General features: G+C 48.2%; 1 protein-coding gene across 1 annotated transcript; it reads right to left on the bottom strand.

The window, feature by feature from the left end:
- LOC8071019 (uncharacterized protein OsI_027940) lies at nt 5,901-11,180 on the bottom strand. The gene is made up of 6 exons (XM_002444171.2): nt 11,023-11,180; nt 8,520-8,700; nt 8,268-8,418; nt 7,367-7,401; nt 7,109-7,286; nt 5,901-6,291 (listed from the first exon to the last, which is right to left on the bottom strand). Exons 1-6 carry the CDS (start codon nt 11,025-11,027, stop codon nt 6,197-6,199), a joined length of 645 nt encoding a protein of 214 aa, XP_002444216.1. The 5' UTR covers nt 11,028-11,180; the 3' UTR covers nt 5,901-6,196.

Below are 26,118 nucleotides of genomic sequence, written 5' to 3'. Positions count from 1 at the left end.
GCTCCACCGACCTAAAGGATCAAGGAATATTCACTTGGAAGGACTATAAAACCAGACTCCCTGGCCCCTGGAGGGAAGGACCTCTCAACTCTAATTCATTATTCATCAAGGGAGAAGAAGCCTCTGATCAAGCCTAGAGCCACCACATCAATTAGACATCTAGATTAGCATAGCTACATAGGATTAGAACTAGAAGGAGTCAATCTTCGATTGGTTTCTCGATCTGTCAAGAGGGTTCTTGGTAATTCTCTATTGTTCTTCAATTGTTCATCTTTGTTCTTCAATATTATGACTTTTTTCTACTTCAATATATTGATCATGACTTTGCTCTACTTGTTTATATTCGCAATTATATTGTTCTTAGTTTATCATAGTTATATACTTGGCTTAGTTAGATTGGAATTATATTCATGTTTAGGATCGTATAGCGTTTATCCATCGGATCCATGGGTAAATGATAGATATTGTGTAGGCGTGGTGCTTATACCGTATTTATCTGCGATTGTACCCTATATGCCAGATCGCGGGGTAGTTCGTGATAGTGACAGCTTTATTGATTCTTATATAGTCCCCCTCTCGTGTATTGGGCTGGCAGAGCAACATTATTACAGAGGAGTGATTGCTATGTTTCTCATATTCCTTGATAATATCATTATGCATGGGCGTAATCTTGTCTCACAATGATTGCTAAGTATAATTGCACTAACTATGATATGCTAGACTGTATAGTTAAGAATAACATTGGAAACATTCTTGTAGTTCGTCCTAATTCCATGCTAATGACTTGCTAGAATATCTAATTGAGGTGCTTATCATATTTATATGTGGCTAAGTTATGCTGATCAGATTAATTATCTTTGTCAGTATTCATCACTTTATATATCCTTTATGTGACACTTATCCCTGTATGAAAGAGTTAGATAAATGTTCTCAATTATACATGCAATGATAGATACTCAATTCTATATTCCATTCTATAATCAACATTGATGGTTACTAATCCCTTCCCAGTGGTAAAAATATAAATAACGATACCTGGAATACTTCCCGGTTGAAATGCTACATCGGTATTAATCTGTGCGCTTGCAGATCCCATTTGTTATTTATTTAGATGAGCAATTGCATATTTCAATACCGCGTCTCTCATATCATGCTGGGGATGACAACTTGGCTTAAGTGGTATGAGGGATAGGTTTGGCATTTTTGGCGCCGTTATCAAAATTAGAAAACTACGTCTACTTTTGGTAATGACGTTAAGAATACCTAACATATATTACCCGTGCTAACGCTACGATGCCATTTAGAAGCACAAATCAACCAACAAGAAGCATAATAACTCAAGCTAACAAAATAAATAAGCATAATAGCTCTCTTGAAAGTGAGATGTTCTACACAAAAAATATCACTACATCACTTTAGTTGAATTAGCTGCTGAAAGGTCCTATGGCTAGAGGGGGGTGAATAGCCTATTTAAAAAAATTCTACAAACTCACTAGAGCAAGAGGTTAGTAAATAACAAAGCGAAGCTTTTTTCTCTAGCTCTAAAGGGGTGTTTGCAAGCCACCTATCCAACAATTCTAGTTGATATGATCACTAGGCACACAAGAGCTATGTCTCTACTTACACTAGAGAGCTACCTAAAGTTTCTACACAAGTAAGTAAGCTACTCTAGTTTGCAAGAAAGTAAGAGAGATGGTTTGATCTTTATACCAACGCGTAGAAGGGATGAACCAATCAATAATATGAAGTCCAATCACTAGAAGAAATCCAAAGTACAATCACAATGGAGACACACAATTTTCTCCCGAGGTTCACGTGCTTGCCGGCACGCTACGTCCCCGTTGTGTCGACCAACACTTGGTGGTTCGGTGGCTAAGAGGTGTAGCACGAACCTCGTCCTCACTAGGACACCACAAGAACCTACCCACAAGTGAGGTAGCTCAATGACACGAGCAATCCACTAATGTTGTCTTTGGCTCTCCGCCGAGGTAGGCACAAACCCCTCACAATCACCGGGAGATGGCCACGAACAATCACCAACTCGTGCCAAAGCTCCTCCGCTGCTCCAAGCCGTCTAGGTGGCGGCAACCACCAAGAGTAACAAGAAAACCGCAGCTAGAACGATCCCCAAGTGCCACTAGATGCAATCACTCAAGCAAAAGCACTTGGAATCACTCCCAATCTCACAAAGATGTTTAATCTATGAAGGAGATGAGTGGGAGGAGTTTGCTTAGGCTCACAAGGATGTCAAGTATGCTAGAATGCCAAGAGAGTGAGCCCCAAGCCGGCCAAACACGTATATATGGCTCCTCAAACGAATAGAGTCGTTGGCTCTTTCACTGGGCAAAACTCGGGGTCACCGGACGCTCAACACCTGCATCCAGTGCTCCAAAGTCAGCCACGTGTCGCCTTTTGAAACTCTCGTGTCAGAGTCTAACGGTAACCTGCAGAGCTCCGGACGCTGAGCAAGTTGGCACCGGATGCGTCCGGTGCACACCGGTCTTAAACACAGAGAGGTCTGCAACACGTGCAGGTCACCGGACGCTCCAAGCTGCGTCCGGTGCTCACCGAACTCAAACTCAGAGAGCTCTGCAAAACGCTCAGGGCACCGGACACACCACCGGACGCTCCAAACTGCGTCCGGTGCCTATCGTCCGGTGCCTAACCCTAACCGAGCCAGGCTGCCTGCTCACCGGACGCATAGGCACAGTGTCCGGTGCTTCTAGGCCAGCGTCCTATGAGTGTTCCTCAGCGAGAAACACTCCCGCGACTTCTCCAAATTTCCCCACCGGCGCAATAGAAAATATGCACTTCATTTTCTTGAAAAGCGCTGAATCCCGCCTCGCAAGCTCGGCGGGAGGGAGAGAGGAACCCATCCTCTCTCTACCCTTCAAACTCCACCTCCTTCTCAATGTGTGTACCAACAAGTGTGCACGTGTGTTAGCATTTTCACAAACATTTTCTTCGAACGAGTTAAGTTAGCTCACTAGGTTCTAAATGCATGCACATGAACAATGACACCTAGTGGCACTTGATAACCGCTTAGCCGAAGAATTCCCCTCTTTATAGTACGGCTATCTATCCTAAATGTGATCACACCCTCTATGGTGTCTTGATCACCAAAACCAAAACCCTAAGCAATACCTCTGCCTTGATCTCCACAGGGTTTTGTTTTTCTCTTTCTTCTTTTCCAAGTTGAGCACTTGATCATCTTGTGGTCATCACCATCATCATCATTATCATCTCTTGCTCCATCACTTGGCATGTACCAACCTCTTTAAGTCTACACATACTTAGTATGGAGGTTAGTACTAGGGTTTCATCAATTATCCAAAACCAAACTAGGGCTTTCAGCTGCTCTACTACACTAATCACCAAACAACTAACTGGTGTGATTAGGTTGAACAAATTATGAAATCTCCTTCTATTCTCAAATCCAGGGCAAATCAAAACCTTCTTCATATAGGTCCAATAAACTTACAAATTCATTCATAAACTGCATGCTTACCTTTGTTTCAATGTTACCAGATCAGTATCATAGATTATAAGTGTGTTGAGTATATAAAGCTACCATATTTTCATATCCTCATTTCTTATTGGAGTCTGCCTTCATATATTTATATTTCCTGAGGAATAGGAAAATTAATTTAGCATGATGATGGAAACAAAATGAATCAATACAATAGAAATAAATAACTGAAGCTAGCTAATATGCTCTGATCTTTTTTGAATACTTAAAAATCTTAGCTTCTAAAATGCTGAAAATATAACAGATTTTTCCTAAACATGCTCTGGTCATTCAAAAAATATAAATAAGCAACAGGTGGTCAGTTTAACAATGATTTTTGTAGAAACACGTTCATTTAGTACTTTTGAGTCAAGAAAAGGTTATGTTATTAATGATATTATAAGCCCATGAATCTAAGTCTTATTTTTTGGGGGGCATCACTGGCAACAAATCTCATATTGCATTTGCATAAAGGATATAAAACATGCATTTTGCAGCTTCTAAGAATCAACTCTAGCACCTTATGCTTGATCAGCGACACCATCCACGCAGTCCCTAAATCCACCATATATATGTGAAAAAACAAATAGATCTTTCATGGAAAATGGCGTTCAAAAATCAGAATTGCATCATTGAATAGGAGATGTTGAGCAAACAAAAAGCAAATACACCTCCTTGGTGGAGCCTGAAAATAGCAGTGTTTTACTTTGGTGCAGCAACAGGAGAACTCTGCATTTGCATCATCAGCCTCCTGTTGGCGCCCAGTACTGCACAGCACTGCAGCGTTGCTCCTGGTTTTGCTGCTTGATGCATAGGCGCACCACAGGGAGAGCGAGCAGCGGCTGCTCGATGACCATCTGTGCAGGATCTCGACCTGGCATAGCACGACATATACACATACACCAGCACTGCGAGAGCTCCAAGCTCAACGACTGTAGCACCTGGCAGAGAAAGAACAGAGACAAACTGGATCAGAAAAATGAGGAAAAGATTAACCTTCCTATCCAAGCGCGAGTAGTGGTAGCCGGCGCAATGTACGTACCATGGTGACTCCGGCGAGGTTCGCTCGCCGTCCCGGTGGCGATATGGCGTCGTCGGTGACGGCGGTAGCACCAGCGGCTTGTTATTCCGCTTGGCCACGACGGCCTCGCACGGTGCAGCGCCCTTGCTGGGCCTCGTGGTAGTGGAGCAGTTCTAGAGGTGTTGCATGTCCTTTCACTGAAGAGGCTTCACGATGAAGTCCTCAGTGTCGGTATTCAGACATCTACTCCGAGCAAGCAGCAGATCATACAGACGTGGACTTAAGACCGTCGTCGTCACGGGGCTAGTAGAAGGGGATGTGAACGATCATGGGCCGCGGGGACTGGAGACAGTGAGGACCGGGAGAGGCGAGGCCTAGAGATGATGATACTGCCACCTGATGTTGGTCCTGATGCTCACAAGCGACAAGGACAAAGGCGCAGTCCTAGGGCGGCGGGGCCTACAGACCGTGAGCGCGAGCAGGGTTCAAAGGCCCTGCCCTAGCGTCCGGCGGTCGGCGTTGCCATTGCCGCCGCGCACCACATCCAGCGTGCCCTCAGCCATAGTGCTGGCCACAATGGTGTCGCGAGAACCATAAAAAATACGGAAGGGAATAGGAATCGAACCATGGTTAGATGCTGCAGGCGTGGGATGGAGGATGCGGGGGTGAGAAACCTGCATCAAACATCAAAGACCAGCTATTGGATAAGTTTTGTTTTTTTATTAACCCTTGAGAGATGGATTCCTGTGTACACTTTTTGGGTACACAACAGGTAAAGGCTCTCAGCGGAGGACATTTTGCTGAGTGAACATAGTATAATGACCATGTCAAGTTAGCAATTTTAGTTATGTGACACCCTATTTAATGTACATAACACTTTCATGAAACATGCATTAAGACTAGCCTAAGAGCTATGGGGGAGGGAAGTAAAGAAAAAATAATAAATAAAGTATTATCTGACATGTGGTTCTAATATATTAGGAGAGGTTATTAGGCTCTATTTGGTTTCTTCTTATAAATTTTTGTCCCTTAAACACATACATGAAGCATTAAAATAAATAGACTTTATAAAACTAAAAACACAGCTAAAAATAATTTGCAAGATCACTTTTTAAACCTAATTAGTTCATAATTAAACACTAGTTGCTACAGTTACAAAATATGCTACAGTACCTATTAAACTTAAGTCCCTCCAACAAAACACCCCCTAAAGAGGAATCTCCATTAATAATCCAGAATGTGGTATTGTCCTAGCCAATTACTACTTTACTGTTGGAGTTGCACTGACATGCAGGCAGTATTGTGTGGTAGGGAACCAAACAAATGTGCTTTAGTATAAAGAACAAAATTACAAGTCGCTACTAGTCCTCCTAATCAAGACCATACGAGGCCCCATCTTTCCATTAGTATAAAGCCAAAAACCACACAGAAGAAAAGCAATCCAGTAAACCAAACTCCAGCACATGATTGGCGACCAAAGGAAGCATCACGGAAACAATATCCATAATATGCTGAGCACGACACTCGGATGCCCAGTTAAAGACGGAACGTAAATTTTCTTGGCAAGTCACTGGGACCGGCCAGTGCCACAACGTAAAGGTTTGTTCTCCGATTCAGCTGAATTAACACGAGGATACAGTCTAGTTTAGATCACGTCGGAAGCATCTTCAACTGCTCTGAGCCGCCTCGGTCTTGCCTTCCGCCGACTCTGTCTTCTCAGCCTCAACAGCCTTGCCCGCAGCTTGAGGTTTTGACACTTCTTCTAAAAAAGGGGGGCAGAAGTTAAAAAAAAAATGATAATGTTAGGATGTCTTGATACAACACTACATGTAGTTGTTTTTTTCCTCTGCATAAGCATTACAGCATAGTTATGCAGGTCACATAAATGTAAACACAATTAAAGATATCAATACTTGAGTTTGAGTAACACTGGGCTGAAACCAAATTATCAAATTTTCATTAGGTCCATAAACTTCCCGTGAAGTTCTATTCAGCAACAAGAACCAACACTATTGCTCTGGCATTTAAATTTCTGTAAGCTTATTATGTACCACTAGATGTATAATGGAGTAATCATTAATATCAAACAATTTGGACAATGTAATTATGTAAGAAACAAGTAAAAAAAACCTCAATTTTAGAACTCAAATTATCTAGCTAAGCCATTTTTCGCAAGTCTGCATTTCACACCAAACAGTACATTCTTAATTTCCAAAATCTGATTGCCCTGCTATTAGAATATTGAATATGTAATCCCCTTGTGGAAAAGGATAATGGACTTTCTTGATTCATGCATTGAAAACTGATTAGTATGGCACAGGTAGACATTTTATTAGCGCTACATAATGCACTACTAGATGGGAAATTTACAATCTTTCAGCAATTGAACCTTTTGCTTAATGTCAACCTACAATACATAAAAAAGAAGAGCCTTTTACCTATGTGGCACATAGGTAAAAAGCTCAAAAAAGAACTACAAACCTAAGTTGGATTTCATGTGATTTTTGTTATCTTCTAGCTAAAAGAATTAACAAGAAAACTAATAAGTGGGAGAGGTATAACAGAGAAGAAATACAAACCTTCATCATCGCTCTCATCCTCGAAATCATCCATTCCCATACCGCCCATGCCGCCCATGCCACCAAGACCACCCATACCACCAAGACCACCCATACCACCAAGACCACCAAGACCACCCAAACCAGCCATATCACCCATGCCGCCCATACCACCCATACCACCCATACCACCGAAATTCTACAAAACAAAGAAAAATATCAAACCAATTTGCCACAATGCCAAGGAGTCTTAGAAAAAGTGGTGAAAGAATTATTTACCGAGAAGTCCATCCCATCCAAGTTCACATCAGTACCTTTAAAAAAAGGAATAGAGAAATGTAAGAACTTTTACATGCCCATGCCCATTGCAATGAGCAATCTTCTTGCATAAAGTGTCACAAAATATTTTCTAGTTCATATCTATGACAATGTTGCACAATTAAGTTTGTACATGGAATATACAAAATGGCTTTCTGAAGCTAGGATGGCTATCATTTTAGAGAAAACATGTGAAATCTAAGGCAAGTGTGCAGCCTCCGAGAAGCTGGGCACATTGTTCTTATGCCTAAGAGGTGGTGTTTGGGTATAATCTAAGGCAGAGGTGTTGCCCATGACATATTTTTCAAGTAGAAGCAGTTACAGGTAATAATCCACTACTCCACAGTGTACATTTATCAAGTAACAAGATTCTTGCTGTGTCTGCGGTTTACTAAGATCATGGTATGTCGTTATAAAAAACTCGACCAGGGCGGTTAAGACTGCCGCCACAGCTTTCAAATTAAGAAGAAAGTGCTTTCTCAGCCGGCGAGAAAGCCCCTGAATCCCTACCCCCATCCATACACAGTGGCCTTTCCGTCGCCCAAGTGAGAATTGGGCCGGGGCTCCCCAGTGCTTTGGTATGAGGATGGGCGAGGGGATTTTTTTTAACCCAGCCTGATATTCACTCCCACTGGGATTCAAACTCAGGACCTGGGAGGTGCCGCCGGAGTGCCTAGACCAACTGATCTAGCATCCTTTGGCAGATCGTGGTACGTCGTTGCTCATTAAACTTGGGAGTGTTAAACACTCAAACCAAACCTTTGTGTACTGACATCTAGTCATGTGCATGTATCAGTTTGTGTATTGCCCTAGTTAATTTCCTTGAACAGTATCCAAGAATATAAGAAAGTACATAACATACCATCATCATCTTCATCAACCCATTTGTCCCAATCAACTTTCACAAAGTGAGGTGCCCTTTGATCATCTCGAACAAGTTTCTTCCACCATTTGGCCTCAGCTTTTTCTACGATACAGAATATGGACCTGACCCCCACACTTATTTTGCTAGCCTGTTATATCAAGAAGTAACGTTGGGTAAGGAGGAACAACTTTAAACATCAAGGATTTAAAGTAAACCTATACACATTTATATAACATGAAAATGCATTACCTCAACATTTACTTTGTCATTCAGATCTAATTTCAATTCATACACGTTTGTACCAACACTGCCAGAGAATGTGAAGACACCATCTGGTTCCAAATTGACCTTAGCATCCTTGGCATCAGATAACTGTACAGTGATGTAAACCTTGTCGATCCTCTGAGCCCACTTCACTTCAGGGTGCCGACTACAGAAGAGAATGCCACTTGTCAAGAAGCCAACATATAAACAGGAATTCACCTCTCTACAACCTTTATAGTTTGTATGAAAACATTTGCATAAATCCACAAGTGGGCCCAGTGCAAATACACAAACCCATTGCGTAGGGGTATTATCAATCATACACAAGAGCAAACAGGAGTGATTAGAAATTTAGAATAGAAAAACAGAGAATCAAGAACCAATTGTCCATTAGTATCAAAATGTTGGCTAGCCAAACTATCGAACTAATGAATATATTACCATCAAATTTGGTTTATAGATAGATTGGAACAAACAACAAAGCCTTTTAGTGCCAGCAAGTTGGGGATGTGACGGCCCAATCCTTGTTCACTTGACACCATTCACAGATCACGACACAGGGTGTCACGGGGTGACGACCCGGCCCTTGCCCATTAACACCATACCAGGGTTCCGATATGGCACATCGCTAAGAGGGTTACACCGCAACGGGGTTTACTTGGGTTTCATCTCCAATGAGTAGCTAAGTAACCAATTGTCCATTAGTATCAAAATGTTGGCTAGCCAAACTATCGAACTAATGAATATATTACCATCAAATTTGGTTTATAGATAGATTGGAACAAACAACAAAGCCTTTTAGTGCCAGCAAGTTGGGGATGTGACGGCCCAATCCTTGCTCACTTGACACCATTCACAGATCACGACACAAGGTGTCACGGGGTGACGACCCGGCCCTTGCCCATTAACACCATACCAGGGTTCCGATATGGCACATCGCTAAGAGGGTTACACCGCAACCGGGTTTACTTGGGTTTCATCTCCAATGAGTAGCTAAGTTAGACACTGGCTCAGCAAGGCTAAATATTATAAAGGAAACAGTAACCATAAGACTGATAGCTTAACACTTCAATAAGAAAGTGCTCGTTCCCAGCTGCAAGTATGTGCATACTTTCATCAACACCACTCAACAAAAATGAAGTTGAGAATCATTACAGAAGTCATGCATGACAGAATAAAATTACCAACTATCACTATCAGAAAGCAGAATTTTAGCACCTCATGTTTAAAATAAGATTGTTTGTATTACATTTTGATCATTTGCATGTGGTAATGCTTGTTAGATGATAGTTAACAGGCACCTTTTCAATGTAGTAACACGGTCCAAATAATTTAGCTATATAAGAAAATTGGCAACACAGAATCACAAGTGCTAAACAGTCAAAATATAGCCAAACTGTGTTAAGAAGTAAGAAATGCAATCTGAGACCTGCCCCAAAAATATCAAGGAATATGCAACATATTACACGTTATGTAAAAAATCATTTCAGTGTTATGATTTAAGAAAATGACATAATATAGAGAAGCAGTGATCAAAGTTATTTTTAGCTAGCATGCCATGTACAAACGATACTTGATTGGAAGGAGTAGAAGTGGTGATTGGAACCAGACATGCAGCAAAGTATAAATGAACAGAAGTTTGTACAAAGGAGAGGCACCATCACTCTCTTATATGGAAAAACAATTAAAGAACTATGCCGCTCTAGGCATGTCCGTGGTTGCGAAACTAGCTATGAAAACCAAATGGTACAACACAAATTATACCATGCCACTCTAGGCATGTCGGTCAACTTTACATCCTGAAACAAATAACTAAACCATAAATTTGCCCACATATTGCACATTACTAGGAACATCTGAAACAAACTAGACTTGTAGACTAAGAAGCCAAAACTTAAGTGCCTAAAATGCCAGATGAATGTCATGTTTATATCCGAAACCCGTGCATATCGATCTAATCATGGGCAATTAGTGAGACATTACCAGCACTGAAAAACAACTGCAATGCAATTGCAGAACTATAAACACATGGACACCACACCATCACACAAAACCATGGCCGACAAAGCCATAATCTGCAATTACCAGCATATAACCATCTAAAGCCCCAACAAGGCAACAATCCATCCACACCCAACCAACAAAACCATTCCAAATCACGGCTCCGCCAAAGGAACGACAACGAAGCCGTACAGATACGCGCCCCGCCCAAACCCTAGGGGCACATCGTAACTCGAATTAAACTACAGGAAACCCAACGGTTCCATCGAGCCCAGCCACATCTCTGCGGGACACCCCCTAGGGCTCGCGCTGAACCATGGACACGGCAGAGCATGACCACGTGCACCCCCCGCACCCAAGATCCGGTCGCGCAGCCATAGGCGGCCGCTGCGACTGATCTTGTTCCCACCACCCGCGGAGCGAGACCGCCGAATCTAGAGAGAGGAGTAGATGCTGGATCGAGAGTGCCCGGTGGATTTTGGCTCACCTCATCTTGAAGCTGCTGGTACAGGCGGCGGCGTGGGCGGCGGCGGGTGGTGGGGAGCGAGGGTTTTGTGAGGTTTTCGGGGGGGTGGAAGGAGACTGGGAGGGCAGCAGAGGAAAGATATGGAAGTTTCGGACGAGTCAAGTAGGCGGTGCGAGGGCACGCGGCGCAGTAGCAGGCCGAAATGGGCTGGGATTTCGTCGTAGGTATGTAAATGGGCCTAGTTGGTTTTGTGGCTGTTTATATCAAGGAAAAACTCTATATTTGACCTAATAGACCTTCTTTTATTTAACTATTATTACATGTGAGTTCAATAGAACCGGACTTTTAGATTACTTATTAAAACTCTCTAAATCATCCAATTTTATCTCCTTGAGTGATTTGAAAAGGGCTTTGACAAATATGATGCCGTGTCAGCCTTGTGTCTACATGGCGTCACGTTAACCACGAGGATGATAAATTGGATTTTTTTAGTTTTTGGTCCTATAGCATATTTATAACTATAGCAATTAATATTTAATTGTGGACTAATTAGGCTTAAAAGATTCATCTCTCAAAATACACATAAACTGTGCAATTAGTTAATTTTTAATCTATATTTAATGTTTCATGCATGTGTCCAAACATTTTATGTGATGGGACGAAAGTTTTTGGGCGAGAACTAAAAAGGACGTTAAAGATATTCTATCTATTAGTTATTGTAGTTGTATCCTAATAAGTTAAATTTATCTAAGTTTGACTAAATTTTATAAATAAATACATAAAGATTTTATAACGTTAAACTAGACTCATTAGACACCATGGTGTATAATTTGACAATGTATTTGTTTGATATTGTAGATGTTAATATATTTTTCCTGTACATTTGTTTAAAGTTAAACAAGTTTAATTTATAACAAAGTTAAAACAACTTGGAGCCTTTTGGAACGCTGGAAATTTATAGAAATTTCATAGGATTTAATTTTTTTCTTACACAAGAAAACATAGAAAACAGAAAAAAAAAATCCCGGAATCATCGGAAGGATTAGTATATTAGGCCACAGTTAATATTAAGTATATTAAAACAGCAACATCTCAACTTTCGGCAATGCAAGGCATGGTACATAAATTTAGAGCTCGGATCTTGGACCCGTACAAACCCAAACAAAGGTGATCGAGACAATCAGACAAAGATGAAAGTCGGGAAGGCAAGTCCATCCATCCTGTTTCGGGTCCAAAAGCCTCCGCGCGGCGTGCGCATCGACGGCATGTCTGGCTGATTCGGCTCGAGGGGGACCAGTCATCAGTGACAGAGATCCAAAAGACGATGGCACGCCGGTCGGTGGCACGACGCGCGCGTGCTAGCCAAAGGGCCCAAGGCCACCGCGTTTGATTTGGCCATCCTGCCCATCCATCCATCCGGACTCGGAAGCAGAGTGCTGGTGCATGGACGTCCGATGAAAAATCTATCTGGACAGTGCCGCAGACGCTAGCCTCGTACCTGCACGTCGTGCTCCCATCTAGAAAAAAAAAAGAAAAGTAAGGCTTTATTTAGTTTCTACACGAAATTTTTTTATTAACATTTTTATTTGATCCAATCACGGAGTAACTAGGCTTAAAAGATTCGCCTTGCGATTTATAGACAAACTGTGTAATTAGTTTTTGTTTTTATTTATATTTAATGTTACATAGATGTGACGCAAGATTTAATGTGACAGATAATCTTAAAAAGTTTTTAATTTTTGAATGGAACTAAACAAGGCCTAAGAAGACCATTCTTCCCTCAACACACGTGCCCCCACCCTCCACGCGCATGGATCTGCTCGCCCCCCACCTCATTGGGCCCTAGCACCTCTGCCTCGCCACCAACTTGCCTTCCATAGCCCATCCACTAGTTGCATCAACAAAAAAAAGACTATCTCAACATCAAAAGAACAAACACACACAAAAAAATCTACTGCAAACAACAGAAAAAGTTATTTCAACGTCAAAAGAACATCTACGAAAAACCTACTTTAACACATGAATAAAGCTATTTCAAAATCGAACCAACATCTGATGCAATATCGGAAAGAGTTTACTGCAACAACGAAAAAATCATCATTGCAAACATTCCAAATCATTTGTTGCAACATTGAAAAAGAACTATTCTAACAACGACGAGATCTGACCCTAAGACCTCGCCAGAACCCTAGCCTCCGCCGCATCCATTAGATCTAGACCTAGAGAAGGAGTACGAGGAGGACGAGGAGAAGGAAGAGGATAGCTCGGTCTAGAGAGAGGAGGAGACAAGGAAGAAGAAGGCTGAGATCCACACGAGGATCCTACCTACCTCGCTGGAAGCCACATGCTGTTGCCCTATGGAGTAGAGCGAGGGAGAAAGCAAGGAGGAAGGGAGGGAGCGCGAGCTACTCGCCGGAAGCCGGCACCGTCGCCTTAACTTCGGTGGCATGGAGGCCATGGAGGTCGCAGAGGGGGAAGAGATGGAGGGAGGGGAGGAAGGGGGAGAGGAGCGGCTCGCCAACCATCGCGTGTGTGGAGGGCGCGACAGTAGAGGAAGACGTACGGGACAAGCGACAGGAGCAGCAGCGTGTGGGTGCATCGGCGCAGGCAGTAGGAGCGATAGGAAGTGCAGCGAGGCGAGAGAGAGAGAGAAATGAAGATGAAAATGTGCTATATATGGAGTGGTTGGTCACTCGTTGTTCAGTTCACCACGCGTCCGTCGGATGGAGTCGGACGGCTGTAAGTTAGCATTCAAAGGCCACAGATAAGAGTGAGACGACTAACTGAGGAATCGACCTGGCAACCATCAATCTATTCTCTTAAGCTTATCAGCTAAATCTGTCGAGCATTCAACAATGTTTTTGTGTTACAACAAATCAGTAAACAACACTTCTGTCACGACTTATCAAACAAAACGAAAACGACGCACGTGGGGGCCACGCCACGGCGAGGGCTGTTCACTGGTCGCCCACCCCTGAGCTGCGGAAGCTGCTGTGGTGTACGTCAAGGAGGGAGGGCGCACCGCACAAGGTACGGCGCAACGCAATCACGCAAAGAGGCAACAGCGGCACATGATGCCGTCATGCGTCATGCACGTTGCGGCGTTGCGCAGCCCAAACCAGTGGACGCGGCCGACCAGCCTCGCTTTCTCTCGTGCCGACGGGTCCTTTTCCGCTCTTTTGTTTCTTTTGCTAGCGCCTAGCGGCCACTGTGGTTACTGCCCGCATGGGAATTGTGAACTTGCACCAACCCAGTGCTTCGTCTTGGATCCGTCCGGCCTCCACGTCGTCCATACACACGCCTGCCCCTTATTAGCAAAATCGAGCATTGCTGCTGCTTCTTTTTTCCCAGAACTAGGTAGCGTGCCCGTGCGTTGCTACGGGATAACTAACAATTTGTACTAAAAACACACAGATCGCACAATAAGATAATAATACTATAAAAAAATAAATATCAACTTAAAATGATATTTAATCTAAAAATAAAGTTTGTAAAATTACAGTCATGAAGAGCACGGATAACATCATTTGATGTCCTCCCATGAATAACGAAGATGGGACAATACGTCTTCCAACAATCTCAACAGATTCTTCACCTGAATATATATTGTCCATGGCCTTGGTATAGGTCAGCTCTTGTCGACGAAAGCTAGTCGGCAGTCTACCTTGGGGTATACCCACGGTAGTAGTTTATCGGTAGACGGTGCGCAAACTACGAACTCGATGGTGACGCAAGACACGGACAAGCTTTTTATCCAGGTTCGGCCGCCGAGTTGGCGTAATACCTACGTCCTGCGTCTGGTTGTATTGGATTGTGTTGAGAGATAATCTGTCCTAGGGGGTCCCCTTGCCCCTCCTTATATAGTCTGGAGGGCAGGGTTACAGATCTAGCAACTAATCCTAGCCGGTTACAATTGTCATAGATAATTCGATATCAATTCCTATTCTAACCGACTAGAATCCTGCTTGATCTCCACGTCTTGTTTCCTTGCGCGAAACTCGGCTTGTCGGATCGAGCCTTGAACTCGTCTCGTAGGGGGCCAAGCTTCCTGGCTGAAGTCTAGCCGTAAGGGTATAGGGGTTTATACCCCCACAGCTAGTCCCCGAGCGCCATGTATTGTGATGCAACACGCCGTCTTGAGCTTCTTCGATCAGCGAGGCTTGTCGTCTTCAATAAGCGGGGAAATCGCCCAAGCAGTTGCAACGGTTCCTTGTCCAACTCGAAAGACAGTTGATCAACGTTGACATCGAAGAAGCAGGTTGTTCGAAGAATGCATGGTGCTCTAAAAAAAAATTTCTTTCCTGGTGAAGTGTGCCCACTTTGCCTTTTTGAAAGGTAGAAGTATCAAAAAAGCAAGCAAATTCACCGCCAGGTGAAGTGTGCCCACTTAGTCCCCGAGCCTGGTAGTAGGTGGCGTAGGCACGTGGTGCCAGGGTCAAAGGAAAATTCCCCAAAGTAGTTTTGAGACTGAGATGCATCGCTAGATGCATCGTACCGATGTAGTCCCCGAGCTTGCTGGAAGGCGAAGTATGTGCCTTGTAGCAAGGTCTAAAAAATTGAATTTACCAGTCCCCGAGCATGTCATGCTCGTCTGCGATCGAAAAGACCAATCGACCAGTCCCTGAGCATGTCATGCTCGTCTGCAATCGAAAAGACCAATCGACCAGTCCCCGAGCATCGAGTGCTCAGTTTCCTAAGCATGCTTTAAAGCTTTGAGCTGATAGACTGAGCGACCAGTCCCCGAGCGTCGAGTGCTCGGTGGTCGGTGCAGTCCTTGAAGTTCTGAGTTGATAGACTGGGCAACCAGTCCCCGAGCGTCGAGTGCTCGGTGGTCGGTGCAGTCTTTGAAGTTCCGAGCTAATAGACTGGGCGACCAGTCCCCGAGCGTCGAGTGCTCGGTGGTCGGTGCAGTCTTTGAAGTTCCGAGCTAATAGACTGGGCGACCAGTCCCCGAGCGTCGAGTGCTCGGTGGTCGGTGCAGTCCTTGAATTTCCGAGCTGATAGACTGGGCGACCAGTCCCCGAGCGTCGAGTGCTCGGTGGTCGGTGCAGTCCTTGAATTTCCGAGCTGATAGACTGGGCAACCAGTCCCCGAGCGTCGAGTGCTCGGTGATCGGTGCAGTCCCCGGATTGCTGACTCACTGGCGTATGTGTCTTCTTACTTTTGAAAAGGTCTTTCAAATTTAAAGTTGACGTGACGGGGTCTCCTGACGATATGTCAGACGGATGCATGAAAAGCTGTGCCTGGCAACTGTACAACCGCTCTTTGCGTGGTTTGAGAAAAGGAAACCATCAATTGGTACGAAAACTCCGCCGCATTAATTGTCTATAATCATTGTAAACCGAAACGCCGCGTCCGCCGCATGGCCTGCCCACTTCCCGAGATTACAGGAAGTGGGAGAGGTGGGATCGCTGGTTTATAAGGGCCTAATAGGACCGCCTGTACCGCTTCTCCTGCCATTGCCTTCAAACCTTCCGTTCTCATCTTCTCCAATCACCTGCATCTTCCTAACTCCGGCCCACATTCGCACCTCTAATGACGAAGAGCGACTCCAGGAAGAGGGCCGACCTGATGGCCAAGGAATGGAAGAAGTCTCGCAGCACCACAAAATCGCTTGGTGACCTCGTCGATATGGGGCTGCTGCACGACGCAGAGCTCGGCGGCTGGAGGGCACCAGAGGGGGAGAGCTACCCCGATCCTCGCGCCGGTGAGGTCGTCGTTTTTGAAGACTTCGTTAAGAGAGGTTTTGGTGTTCCTGACCATCCTTTTCTTCAAGGTCTTCTTTTGTACTATGAGATCGGGATTTGCAATCTGCACCCGAACTCAATTCTCCTTATTTCCACCTTCATCCATCTGTGCGAGGCCTATGTTGGCATAGAGCCGCACTTTGATCTTTTCCGGTATCTTTTCTGTCTGAGGAAGAAGGGAGCAGTTGGAGGCTCCAAGGTTGCAGGTGGAGTATACCTCAACCTCCGTGATGGGATGAAGAATCGCTACCTGCACTGCCCATGGAACACCTCCTTGACCGAATGGTACAGGAAGTGGTTCTACGTCAGGGAGGAACCGGGCAGCTCCACGTTCTGCGACGTGGGGTACGTTCCCGAGAAGAGAGCGAGCTGGACTGACCGCCCAGAGTTCGACGGTCAAGTGGCGGATCTGATGAAGCTGATCGACTGGTCGCGCCTGGATGGGCTTAGCGTGGTCGGCAACTTCATTTGCCGCCGGGTGATGCCCTGCCAGAAGAGGGTGCACTCGGCGTATGAGTATGCCGGAAGCACAGACCCGACCAGGATGCGGTCGGAGATCCTGGAGAAGGCGGAGGTACAACAGCTGCTGAACGAGCTGTTTAACTTCGCGGATGGGGGCTTCACCCGTAGCAGTGATCGGGTGCAAGCCTTCAAGTTAGGACGACCAGCACCAAAGGTATGTAGCAGACTTCGTTTGATCATTCGTATGTCGCCTGTAGTTGGCTCATCTCTGTTACTTTTGCAGGTCGGTGATGTCGACCGGTGCGTAGTGTACGTATCACTGGCACCGGGGATGGAAGATCCTGTGGGAGAGGTCCCGCCAGAGGAAGGCCGAGCCCGCCCCGTCCCGACCTCCGAGGAGAGGGTGGCGGGGAAAAGGCCATTGCCGGTGGATCCCCTGCCGACGCCGGAGCTGCCGGCAGACCTACCGGCGGAGAGCAGCCAAGCGCCGAAGCGTCGTCGGCTCGTGCGGATCGTCGACGACGACGACGACGAGGAGGAGGCTGCGCCGTCGTTGGTCCGACGGCCTCGGGGCCGCCCAGACGCTGCACCGGTCGCCACTGATCGAGTGGCCAGCGGCGCAGCTGCCCCGCAAGTTGCCGAGGTGGGGGCACAGGCGCCGACCGGCCGGGCGAGGAGGAGGTTCACCGCGACCCATCGCCGGTCAGACCTGTAAGTGTTCAACTTACGTATTTTGGACTCCTTTTTTTTTTAACTTTTGTTCCTGTAGTGCGGCATCGGATGTCGACCCTGGCCAAACTGCCGGCCAGGGAACGGGCGAGCCTGCCCGCGGTTCTGGGGATGCGGCCCCCCAGACCACAGAGCAGCCGACTGCTGCAGTCGCGCCTGGGAGCACCGAGGAGCTCCCGAGCGCGGCGCCGACTACAACAAGCAGCCCGACCAGGGCTGGGGAGGCTCCCCCAACTGACTCCTCGGAGAAGGGAAGGTCTCCGACCGCTCCTCCTGCCGGGGGGAGTGAAGTCCCCCCGCCGCCCCGAGCAGGAGCCTCTCCGGCTGCGGGCTCCCCAGGTCTGGTCCAAGGGGCGGTGACGCCTGGGACCACCACCGGGGGTGACGCAGCCCAGGAGGAGGAAACCAGGGCGGCCTCCGACGACGAGGTAGAAGAGATCGAGGGTCGTCCCCGTGATGGCCGCCAACACGTGTATGTGTGGCGCCAACGCGGGGATCACTTTATCGGTCATGAGGAGCTTGCTGAGTCCGAAGAGGCCGCCAGGGTGGAGCGCGCGGCCAAGCGCCTTGTCGACGAAGTCAAGGTAAGCGGCGTTTTGAGCTGCCGCGCATTCTTTTGCCTTGTCTTCTGCGCATTGTTATATGCTTGCTTTGTAGGACGTTATGAAAACGGCGAAGTACCGGAAACGGTGCTTTGACCAGATAGAAGGCGTCATGGCCGAGAACAAGGCCCTTGCCGCGGAGGTAGACCGGTTGCGGGCGGAGGTCGGAGAGAAGGTGGTCGAGATGAGCGCCGAAAAGGAGCGTCGTCTCGACCTTGCTCGTCGTCTGGCCGACCAGTACCGGCTGCAGGAAGGTTAGTCATACGCTCCGAGCAGTTTCGCGTACTTGCATAGTTTGCTCCGCTAACCAGTTTGATATTCACGCAGACTTGGAGGAGGAGGTGGCGAGCCTCCAACAAGAGAAGGAGCAGCTCAGCCAACAGCTCGCCGGTGCTCAGGAGTCCGGGCGGCGAGCGGAAGAGGAACTGGGTAGAAAAGACCGGGAGTTAGCTGGTAATGGGTGCCGCCTTGTTGGTTGCTACCTGCCCCTTTGCTTGTCTGGTATGCCGAAAATAACGTTTCGTTTCGTTTGCAGTGCTCAAGGTGAACGCCAAAAAACACCTGGATGAGCTGGTCAAGGACCGGGACTCCTGGAAGGTCAACTGTTGCAGGATCTGGAAGGGAGTGTCCCCGGTCCTGGACCTGATCAGTCCCGAGCTCCCGGAGAGCCAGCCCCGCGTGCCGCCGTTGACCCCGGTCGAGAAGGCGCAACGGGCGTGGGACTGGCTCCAGCAGTTTGTGAAGGACGCCGGGGAGTTTGCCGGCGCGCACGTCCTCAGCATGGTACGCGCCCACTACCCCCTGGTCGACTTGAGCAGGCTGGAGAAGGGGTACCCGAAGGAAGTCGGCCCACAGGAAGCGGACGAACTTCGGGGTAGTCTGCTGGACTTGTCGTCGACAGTGATCGGCGACATCAACCTGTGCGGAACGGCCACTCCTCCAGACCAGCCGAGCTCAGATAGGTCGGCCAGGGAGTTGTCGGGCGCGTCCGTTGCTGGAGATGGGCGGTCGACGCCTGCGGTCTCGACCAGCCAGGCGCCGGTGGCCCCGACCCCTTCGTCCGGGCAGCAGGGCCAGGCGGGTGATCAGCCCGAGCAGCTAGGCCAATAAAGTAGTCTGTAGGCATAGACTAGTATCTGCCCGTCAGGGTATTTATTGTAAACTTTGTATGTAAAGTTTGTAATAAAGTTTTCTTTTTTGTCATGACTGTTGTTTTGAGCGCTGTACAATATCTGAGTGACGTGTCACCGTGTTTGTCTTGGTTGTCGCCAAGAGCATCCATTGCAGGAGTTTTGCCGAGTGCTGTGTATGACAAGGTATAGGCGAAAAATAGAGAATCTTATTATCAAAAAATTATAAGATACTTACAAAAGAAAGTCATTAAAACTTTATGGATAGAAACGTCGCAGTTTGTCGATGTGCCAAGAGTTAGGTACTCGTGTTCCGTCTGGGTATGCCAATCTGTAGGACGTAGGTCGTGTGACCTCGGTCACGACGAAGGGTCCTTCCCAGGGAGTGGATAACTTGTGCATTCCCTCCTGGCTTGTTTTCCATCGGAGCACCAGATCGCCGACCACGAAGGAACGGTCCTTGACGTTCCTGTTGTAGTATCGCCTGACTGCCGCGAGATATTTTGCTGTTCGGAGACATGAAACTAAACGCTTTTCCTCCATGCAATTGATTTCGAGTTCTCTGGCGTTGTCGGCGGTCGCCTGGTCGAAGTGCTCGATTCTGGGAGATCCGAAGTGTATGTCGGACGGCAAGACCGCCTCTGCACCGTACACCATGAAGTAGGGAGACACCCCTGTGTTTCGACTGGTCTGAGTTCGGAGGCCCCAGACCACTGCCGGCAATTCTTTCATCCATCGACCGGGTGCTCTGTCGTTCTCGGTGTACAATCTTTTCTTTAGGGCGTCGACGATCATTCCGTTAGCACGTTCAACTTGACCGTTGGCACGTGGATGTGCCACTGACACATATTTTATGACTATGCCTCTGTCATCGCAGAAATCCCAAAAAGTGGTGCCAGTAAACTGAGTGCCCAGGTCGGTGATTATGCTGTTCGGGATGCCGAATCTGTGTATGATTTGATTGAGGAACTCCACAGCCTTCTCGGAGGTTGCCTTGACCAGGGGCATGTATTCAATCCACTTGGAGAACTTGTCGATTAACACGAAGACAAACTTGAAGTTGCCCGGGGCTGGTTTAAATGGTCCGATCATGTCGAGCCCCCAGCAAGCAAAGGGCCAAGACGACGGGATGGTTTGAATTTCATGGGCAGGTACGTGGGTCCTCTTAGCGAAAAACTGACATCCTTCACAATGTCGAACCAGTTTTTCTGCGTCGCTGACCGCGGTTGGCCAATAAAAACCTGCTCGGAAAGCCTTTCCGACCAGCGTTCTAGATGCGGCGTGGTTGCCGCAAGATCCGGCGTGTATGTCCTCCAAGAGCTTGATACCATCGTCTTGGGGTATGCACTTGAGCAGTACCTCGGAGCTTGCGTTTTTCCGCATGAGTTTTCCGTCAACCAGGATGTAGTTCTTTGATCGTCGGATGAGACGCTCGTTCTCTGTTTTGTCTTGAAAACCTGTCCCGTCCGAGATGTATTTGATGAACGGGATACGCCAGTCACGCCCACTGGTTGTCGGAGTGGCGTCATCTATGAGCATTGCCTCGGTGGGTTGCTTGTCGACCAGGGTGGAGCTTACGCTCGGCTCACGGATGTCCTGGACGAAAATACCCCGCGGGATTTGGGCCCGAGACGAGCCTAACTTTGACAACGCATCTGCTGCTTGGTTCTTGTCCCGGACTACGTGGATGTACTCTATGCCATAGAAGTTAGTTTCCCATCTGCGAATTTCTTTGCAGTAGAGATCCATCTTCTCGTGGGTTGCGTCCCACTCTTTGTTGAGCTGGTTGATGACCAAAGCGGAGTCGCCGTAGACATAGAGGCGCTTGACCCCCAGTTCGACGGCTAGTCGTACGCCATGTAAGCAAGCTTCGTATTCGGCGACATTGTTTGACGCCGGAAAAAGGATCCGAAGGACGTAGCGGAGTTTGTCCTTGTTTGGTGATACGAACAATATCCCAGCGCCTGCACCGTTGATGTTCAAGGACCCATCAAAGAACATTGACCAGTGGTCTGAGACATCTGGAACGGAAGGTTCATTGAGGTCCGTCCATTCGGCAATGAAATCGACCAGGGCTTGAGACTTGACAGTGGTACGACTCTGGAACTCTAGGGAAAATGGACATAATTCCATTGCCCATTTCACGATTCTGCCATTGGCGTCTTTATTGCGCAGGATGTCCCCGAGAGGAAAGCCGGTTGTCACCAGGACTCGATGGCCGTCGAAGTAGTGCTTCAGCTTTCTAGACGTTATCAGGATGGCGTATATAAGCTTCTGTATTTGTGGGTACCTGGCCTTGGATTCGTTTAAAACTTCACTTATGAAGTAAACGGGTCTCTGGACCTTGAAGACGTGACCTGGTTCATCTCGCTCGACCACTATTGCCGTGGAAACAACCCTGTCGGTTGCAGCAATGTAAAGGAGCAGGTCTTCATTGGGCTGAGGCGCTGTGAGGACAGGCGGTGAAGTGAGGAAGGTCTTAAGCTGAGTGAACGCAGCGTCGGCTTCTTCTGTCCAGGAGAATTTTTCGGATGCTTTCAATAGTTTGAAGAAAGGGAGGCCTTTTTCCCCCAGCCTTGAGATGAAGCGACTGAGGGCGGCCATGCATCCGGTTAGCTTCTGAATATCCTTGACGTTCTTCGGTGGTCGCATGTCGAGTACGGCCTTGACTTTTGAAGGGTTTGGTCGTATGCCGTCGCAACTGACGACGTTGCCGAGTAGTAGACCGGAAGGGACGCCGAAAATGCATTTCTTGGGGTTGAGCTTCCACTTGTACCTATTGAGTGCCTTGAAGGTTCGGTCTAAGTTGTCGATTAGGGTGCTCGCGTCCCTTGTTTTTACGACCACGTCGTCCACATAGGCCTCGACGAGGTCATCGCGAATCTCGTCGTGGAGGCATTGCTGGATGGCCCTTTGATAGGTGGCCCCGGCGTTTTTAAGTCCGAAAGACATGGTAGTGTAACAGTATGCGCCGAAGGGCGTGATGAAAGATGTTTTGATCTGATCTTCTTCCTTTAACGAGATCTGGTGATAACCAGAGTAGCAATCTAGAAAGGAGAGGAGTTCGCATCCGGCCGTTGAGTCGACCACCTCGTCGATGCGAGGAAGACCAAAAGGATCTTTAGGACAGTGTTTGTTGAGATCGGTGTAATCAACACACATTCTCCATTCATTATTCTTTTTGCGTACAAGAACCGGATTGGCGAGCCAATCGGGATGATACACCTCTTTTATGAATCCGGCTGCTAGAAGCCGTGTTATTTCTGTCCTAATGGCCTCCTTTTTGTCACGAGCGAACCGTCGCAGTTTTTGCTTGATTGGTCTTGCGGTCTTCGAGACGTTTAAGGAGTGCTCGATCAGGTTTCGTGGGACACCGGGCATGTCTGCGGGTTTCCATGCGAAAACGCTCACGTTGTCCCTTAGAAACCTGACGAGCGCGTCTTCCTATTTTGGATCCAGGTTAGCCCCGATGAGGGCTGTCTTCTCAGGGTTGCCTTCGACTAGCTGCACTTCTTTGTACTCCTTGGATTTCGAATTCTTTCTGGATGTCTCCTGCTCGGGTAATCGGAGCTGGTCGGGAGGCAGCTGCGCGGCTTGGCTTGCTGTTTCCGCCATGCGGATTGAGAGGTCAATTGCCTCGGTGATCTTGAAGCTTTCTTCTTCGCAGGTGTACGCCGTGTAGACGTTGCCTCTGACGGTTAGGACACCCTTCTCCGTGGGCATCTTAAGCACTAAGTATGAGTAGTGCGGGACTGCCATGAACTTTGTCAGCGAAGGGCGGCCCAGTATGGCGTGGTAGGTCCCGTCAAAGTCCGCGACTACGAAGTTGATGAACTCCGTCCGGAAGTGATCGGGTGTGCCGAATTGGACAGGCAATGTTATCTGTCCGAGGGGCACCGAACTTTGACCCGGCAAAACCCCCCAGAATTGGGCGTCGTAAGGTTTTAGTTGCGCCGGTGATATCTTTAGGGCGGGCAGGCTGTTGCGGAAGAGAATGTCGATGGAGCTTCCCCCGTCCACGAGCACGCGCTCGAATCTGATGCTATTGATGCAGGGATCAAGAATCAGTGGGAAACGTCCCGGCTCTGGGATAGCGGCCCACTGGTCCTTCCTGCTGAACGAGATCTCCCTGTGGGACCACGCGGGAAATTTTGGATCTGCGATCAGCCCGTCCGTGCTGTCTATGTTGAGGCAGGCTCTCTTTAACAGCTTTCTTTCTCGCTTGGACTCAGTGGAGACCTTGCCCCCGAAAATGGAGTGGACCACGTCGGTGGGGCTGACGTATTGGTGTCGGGGGTCCCTGTCTTGGTCCTCATCCTCATCTTCGTGGTCGTGCCCGTCGCGTTTGTTATTTTTCTTGGCGGAGTCCTCTTGGGCGGCCCGCCGTGTATAGATACTTTTGAGGACGCGACACTCTTCCATGGTATGGTTACACTTTGGGTGTAGCTGGCACGGTCCCTTCAACGTTTTGTTGTAGTCGTCTTGGTAGTCCCGTCGTCCGTTGGGACGTTTGACCGTATTTACTTCGTGGTCGTATTCACGAGGGCGCTTCCCTCTGAAGTCGTCGCGGCTGTCGCGCCGCCGATCCCAAACCTCTCGGTGATCGCGGTTGTCGGAGCGGCGGTGATTTCTGTTGTCGTAGCGACCACGACCGTCATCCCGCCGAGAAGGCTGGTCGGGGCCTCTCGCGTCGTCTCGGATTAGTTTTTCTGCGTCATCAGCATCGGCGTAGTTTTTAGCCGTGGCGAGGAGCTCTGCTACCGTTGATGGGCGTTTACGCAGCAGCTTGTTCCTCAGCGCTTCATGGAAACGCAAGCCCTTGATAAAGGCTGATATGGCCTCGTCGTGAGAAATCTTCAGGATTTTGAGGCGCATATCCGAGAACCGTCGGATGTAATCGCGCAGAGGTTCATTCTTCTTGTCTCTTATCCTTTCAAGGTCATACTTGTTCCCGGGCTGCTCGCATGTGGCGATGAAGTTGTCGATGAAAGCCTGTCGTAGCTCTTCCCAAGATTCGAAGGAGTCCTCGGGCAAGCCGAGAAGCCACTGATGACCAGCCTGGTCGAGGACTACGGGGAAGTAGTTAGCCATGACGTGCTCATCTCCTGCCGCTGATCAGACGGCGATTTCATAAAGGGTGATCCAGTTCTCTGGATTTTCCTTGCCGTCGTATTTTTTAAGTTTTTCGAGCTTGAAATTGTAGGGCCACACGACCTGACGGAGGTGCGAAGAGAACTGCCTTAGGCCCGGAGGACCGTGGGTCGCGTCGTACTCGATGCGGCGCAGGTTTTCGTGGACTGCTCTTTCTGCGGCGCGCCTGTTGATGCGATCCCGGGCATCTTTGGGAGGGATGTTGTGGCGGAGATCCCTGTGTTGATCTTCTTCTTTTTGGTCGCGTACACGGTTCTGCTGGCGGCGGCCATCGGCGTCCCGACCACCATCGTCGCGCCGTGAGTCCCCTCGACGGTTGTCGGGGGAGCGGCTGCGGCGGCGCCTGCTGGGTGAGGCCCGGCTGCGATTAGTCTGGTCGGAGGCGGCTTCCGTATAAGAGACGTCCTGGACTCTCTTGAGTAGAGTGGCTGTCTGTCCCATTGCGGCGATCAGGTGTGCCCGGATACTGGTCCGGACTCCCTGGCATTCGGGGGTGTCAGGAAGCCGATCCAGGTTGGCCATGGCGACAGCCACGTTGGCGCTTGGCGTTTTGTAGACCGGCTGGTCCCCGACCATGTCAAAGGCATCGTTGAGGTTACTTGGTGGCATCTGTTGTTGCTCATCCGCACGCCGTCGGGCGCGATCGGCGTTACGCTGTTCGCGGAGTTGCCTCTGGTCATTTGTTTCTCCGTCAACGGCCGGCTCGTCGGCGCTGACATTGAACACGATATCCCCTCGCCGGGGGGGGAATATCGGGAATCGGTCGAAACCCGGAGGGTGTGAAGGGAAATCCAGGTCGTAGCCCTCGTCTTCGGTGTTTATAACCTCGGTGGGGACGGAGCCGGTGCTTGAGTTGGTGCTGGAAACCTGGCCGTCCCGTAGCTCTCGGATTGTCACCATATTGACATGGTGACGATTGTTCCTTGTCGGCGACCAGCCCGCTTTGCTGAAAACGGATTGAACATGCTGTGAGTAGACAGAGGCCGAGTTATTCAGGCCGCAAGGATGGTCTCCCTTTTTGAGCTCGACGGATTGTCCTGAGGAGGTTGAGGTTATCGTCAGGGACGTTCCCAGCCGTTCGTGTGTGGTGACACGAGTTGGCCGGCGGGATTTCGAAAAATCCGCTCGAGTGGCTTGGTCGGGCCGGCGCAGAACTCCATCTATTAGTTGGGAGACTTCGAGCAGCTTGGAGTCGGCGCGATCGAGCGCTTGGAGGAGGTCCGAGCAGTCGATCTCCTTTCCCTTGTAGAGTGGGAACGGTGGTCGGGAGTTTGGTGCCGTCATGCGTGTGGTCGG

The sequence above is a fragment of the Sorghum bicolor genome, chromosome 7 (assembly GCF_000003195.3).
Source record: "Sorghum bicolor cultivar BTx623 chromosome 7, Sorghum_bicolor_NCBIv3, whole genome shotgun sequence".
Lineage (NCBI taxonomy): Eukaryota > Viridiplantae > Streptophyta > Magnoliopsida > Poales > Poaceae > Sorghum > Sorghum bicolor.
The sequence above is the reverse complement of the archived record's forward strand: the minus strand, read 5'-3'. Positions and strand labels throughout refer to the sequence as shown.

Bases quoted from the DNA above. Each gene is read 5' to 3' on its own strand.
- LOC8071019 (XM_002444171.2), bottom strand. The intron at 8,419-8,519 runs GTAATGCATTTT...TTGATATAACAG, and splicing joins ATGACAAAGTAAATGTTGAG to GCTAGCAAAATAAGTGTGGG. The intron at 6,292-7,108 runs GTTTGTATTTCT...CCCCTTTTTTAG, and splicing joins GGATGAGAGCGATGATGAAG to AAGAAGTGTCAAAACCTCAA.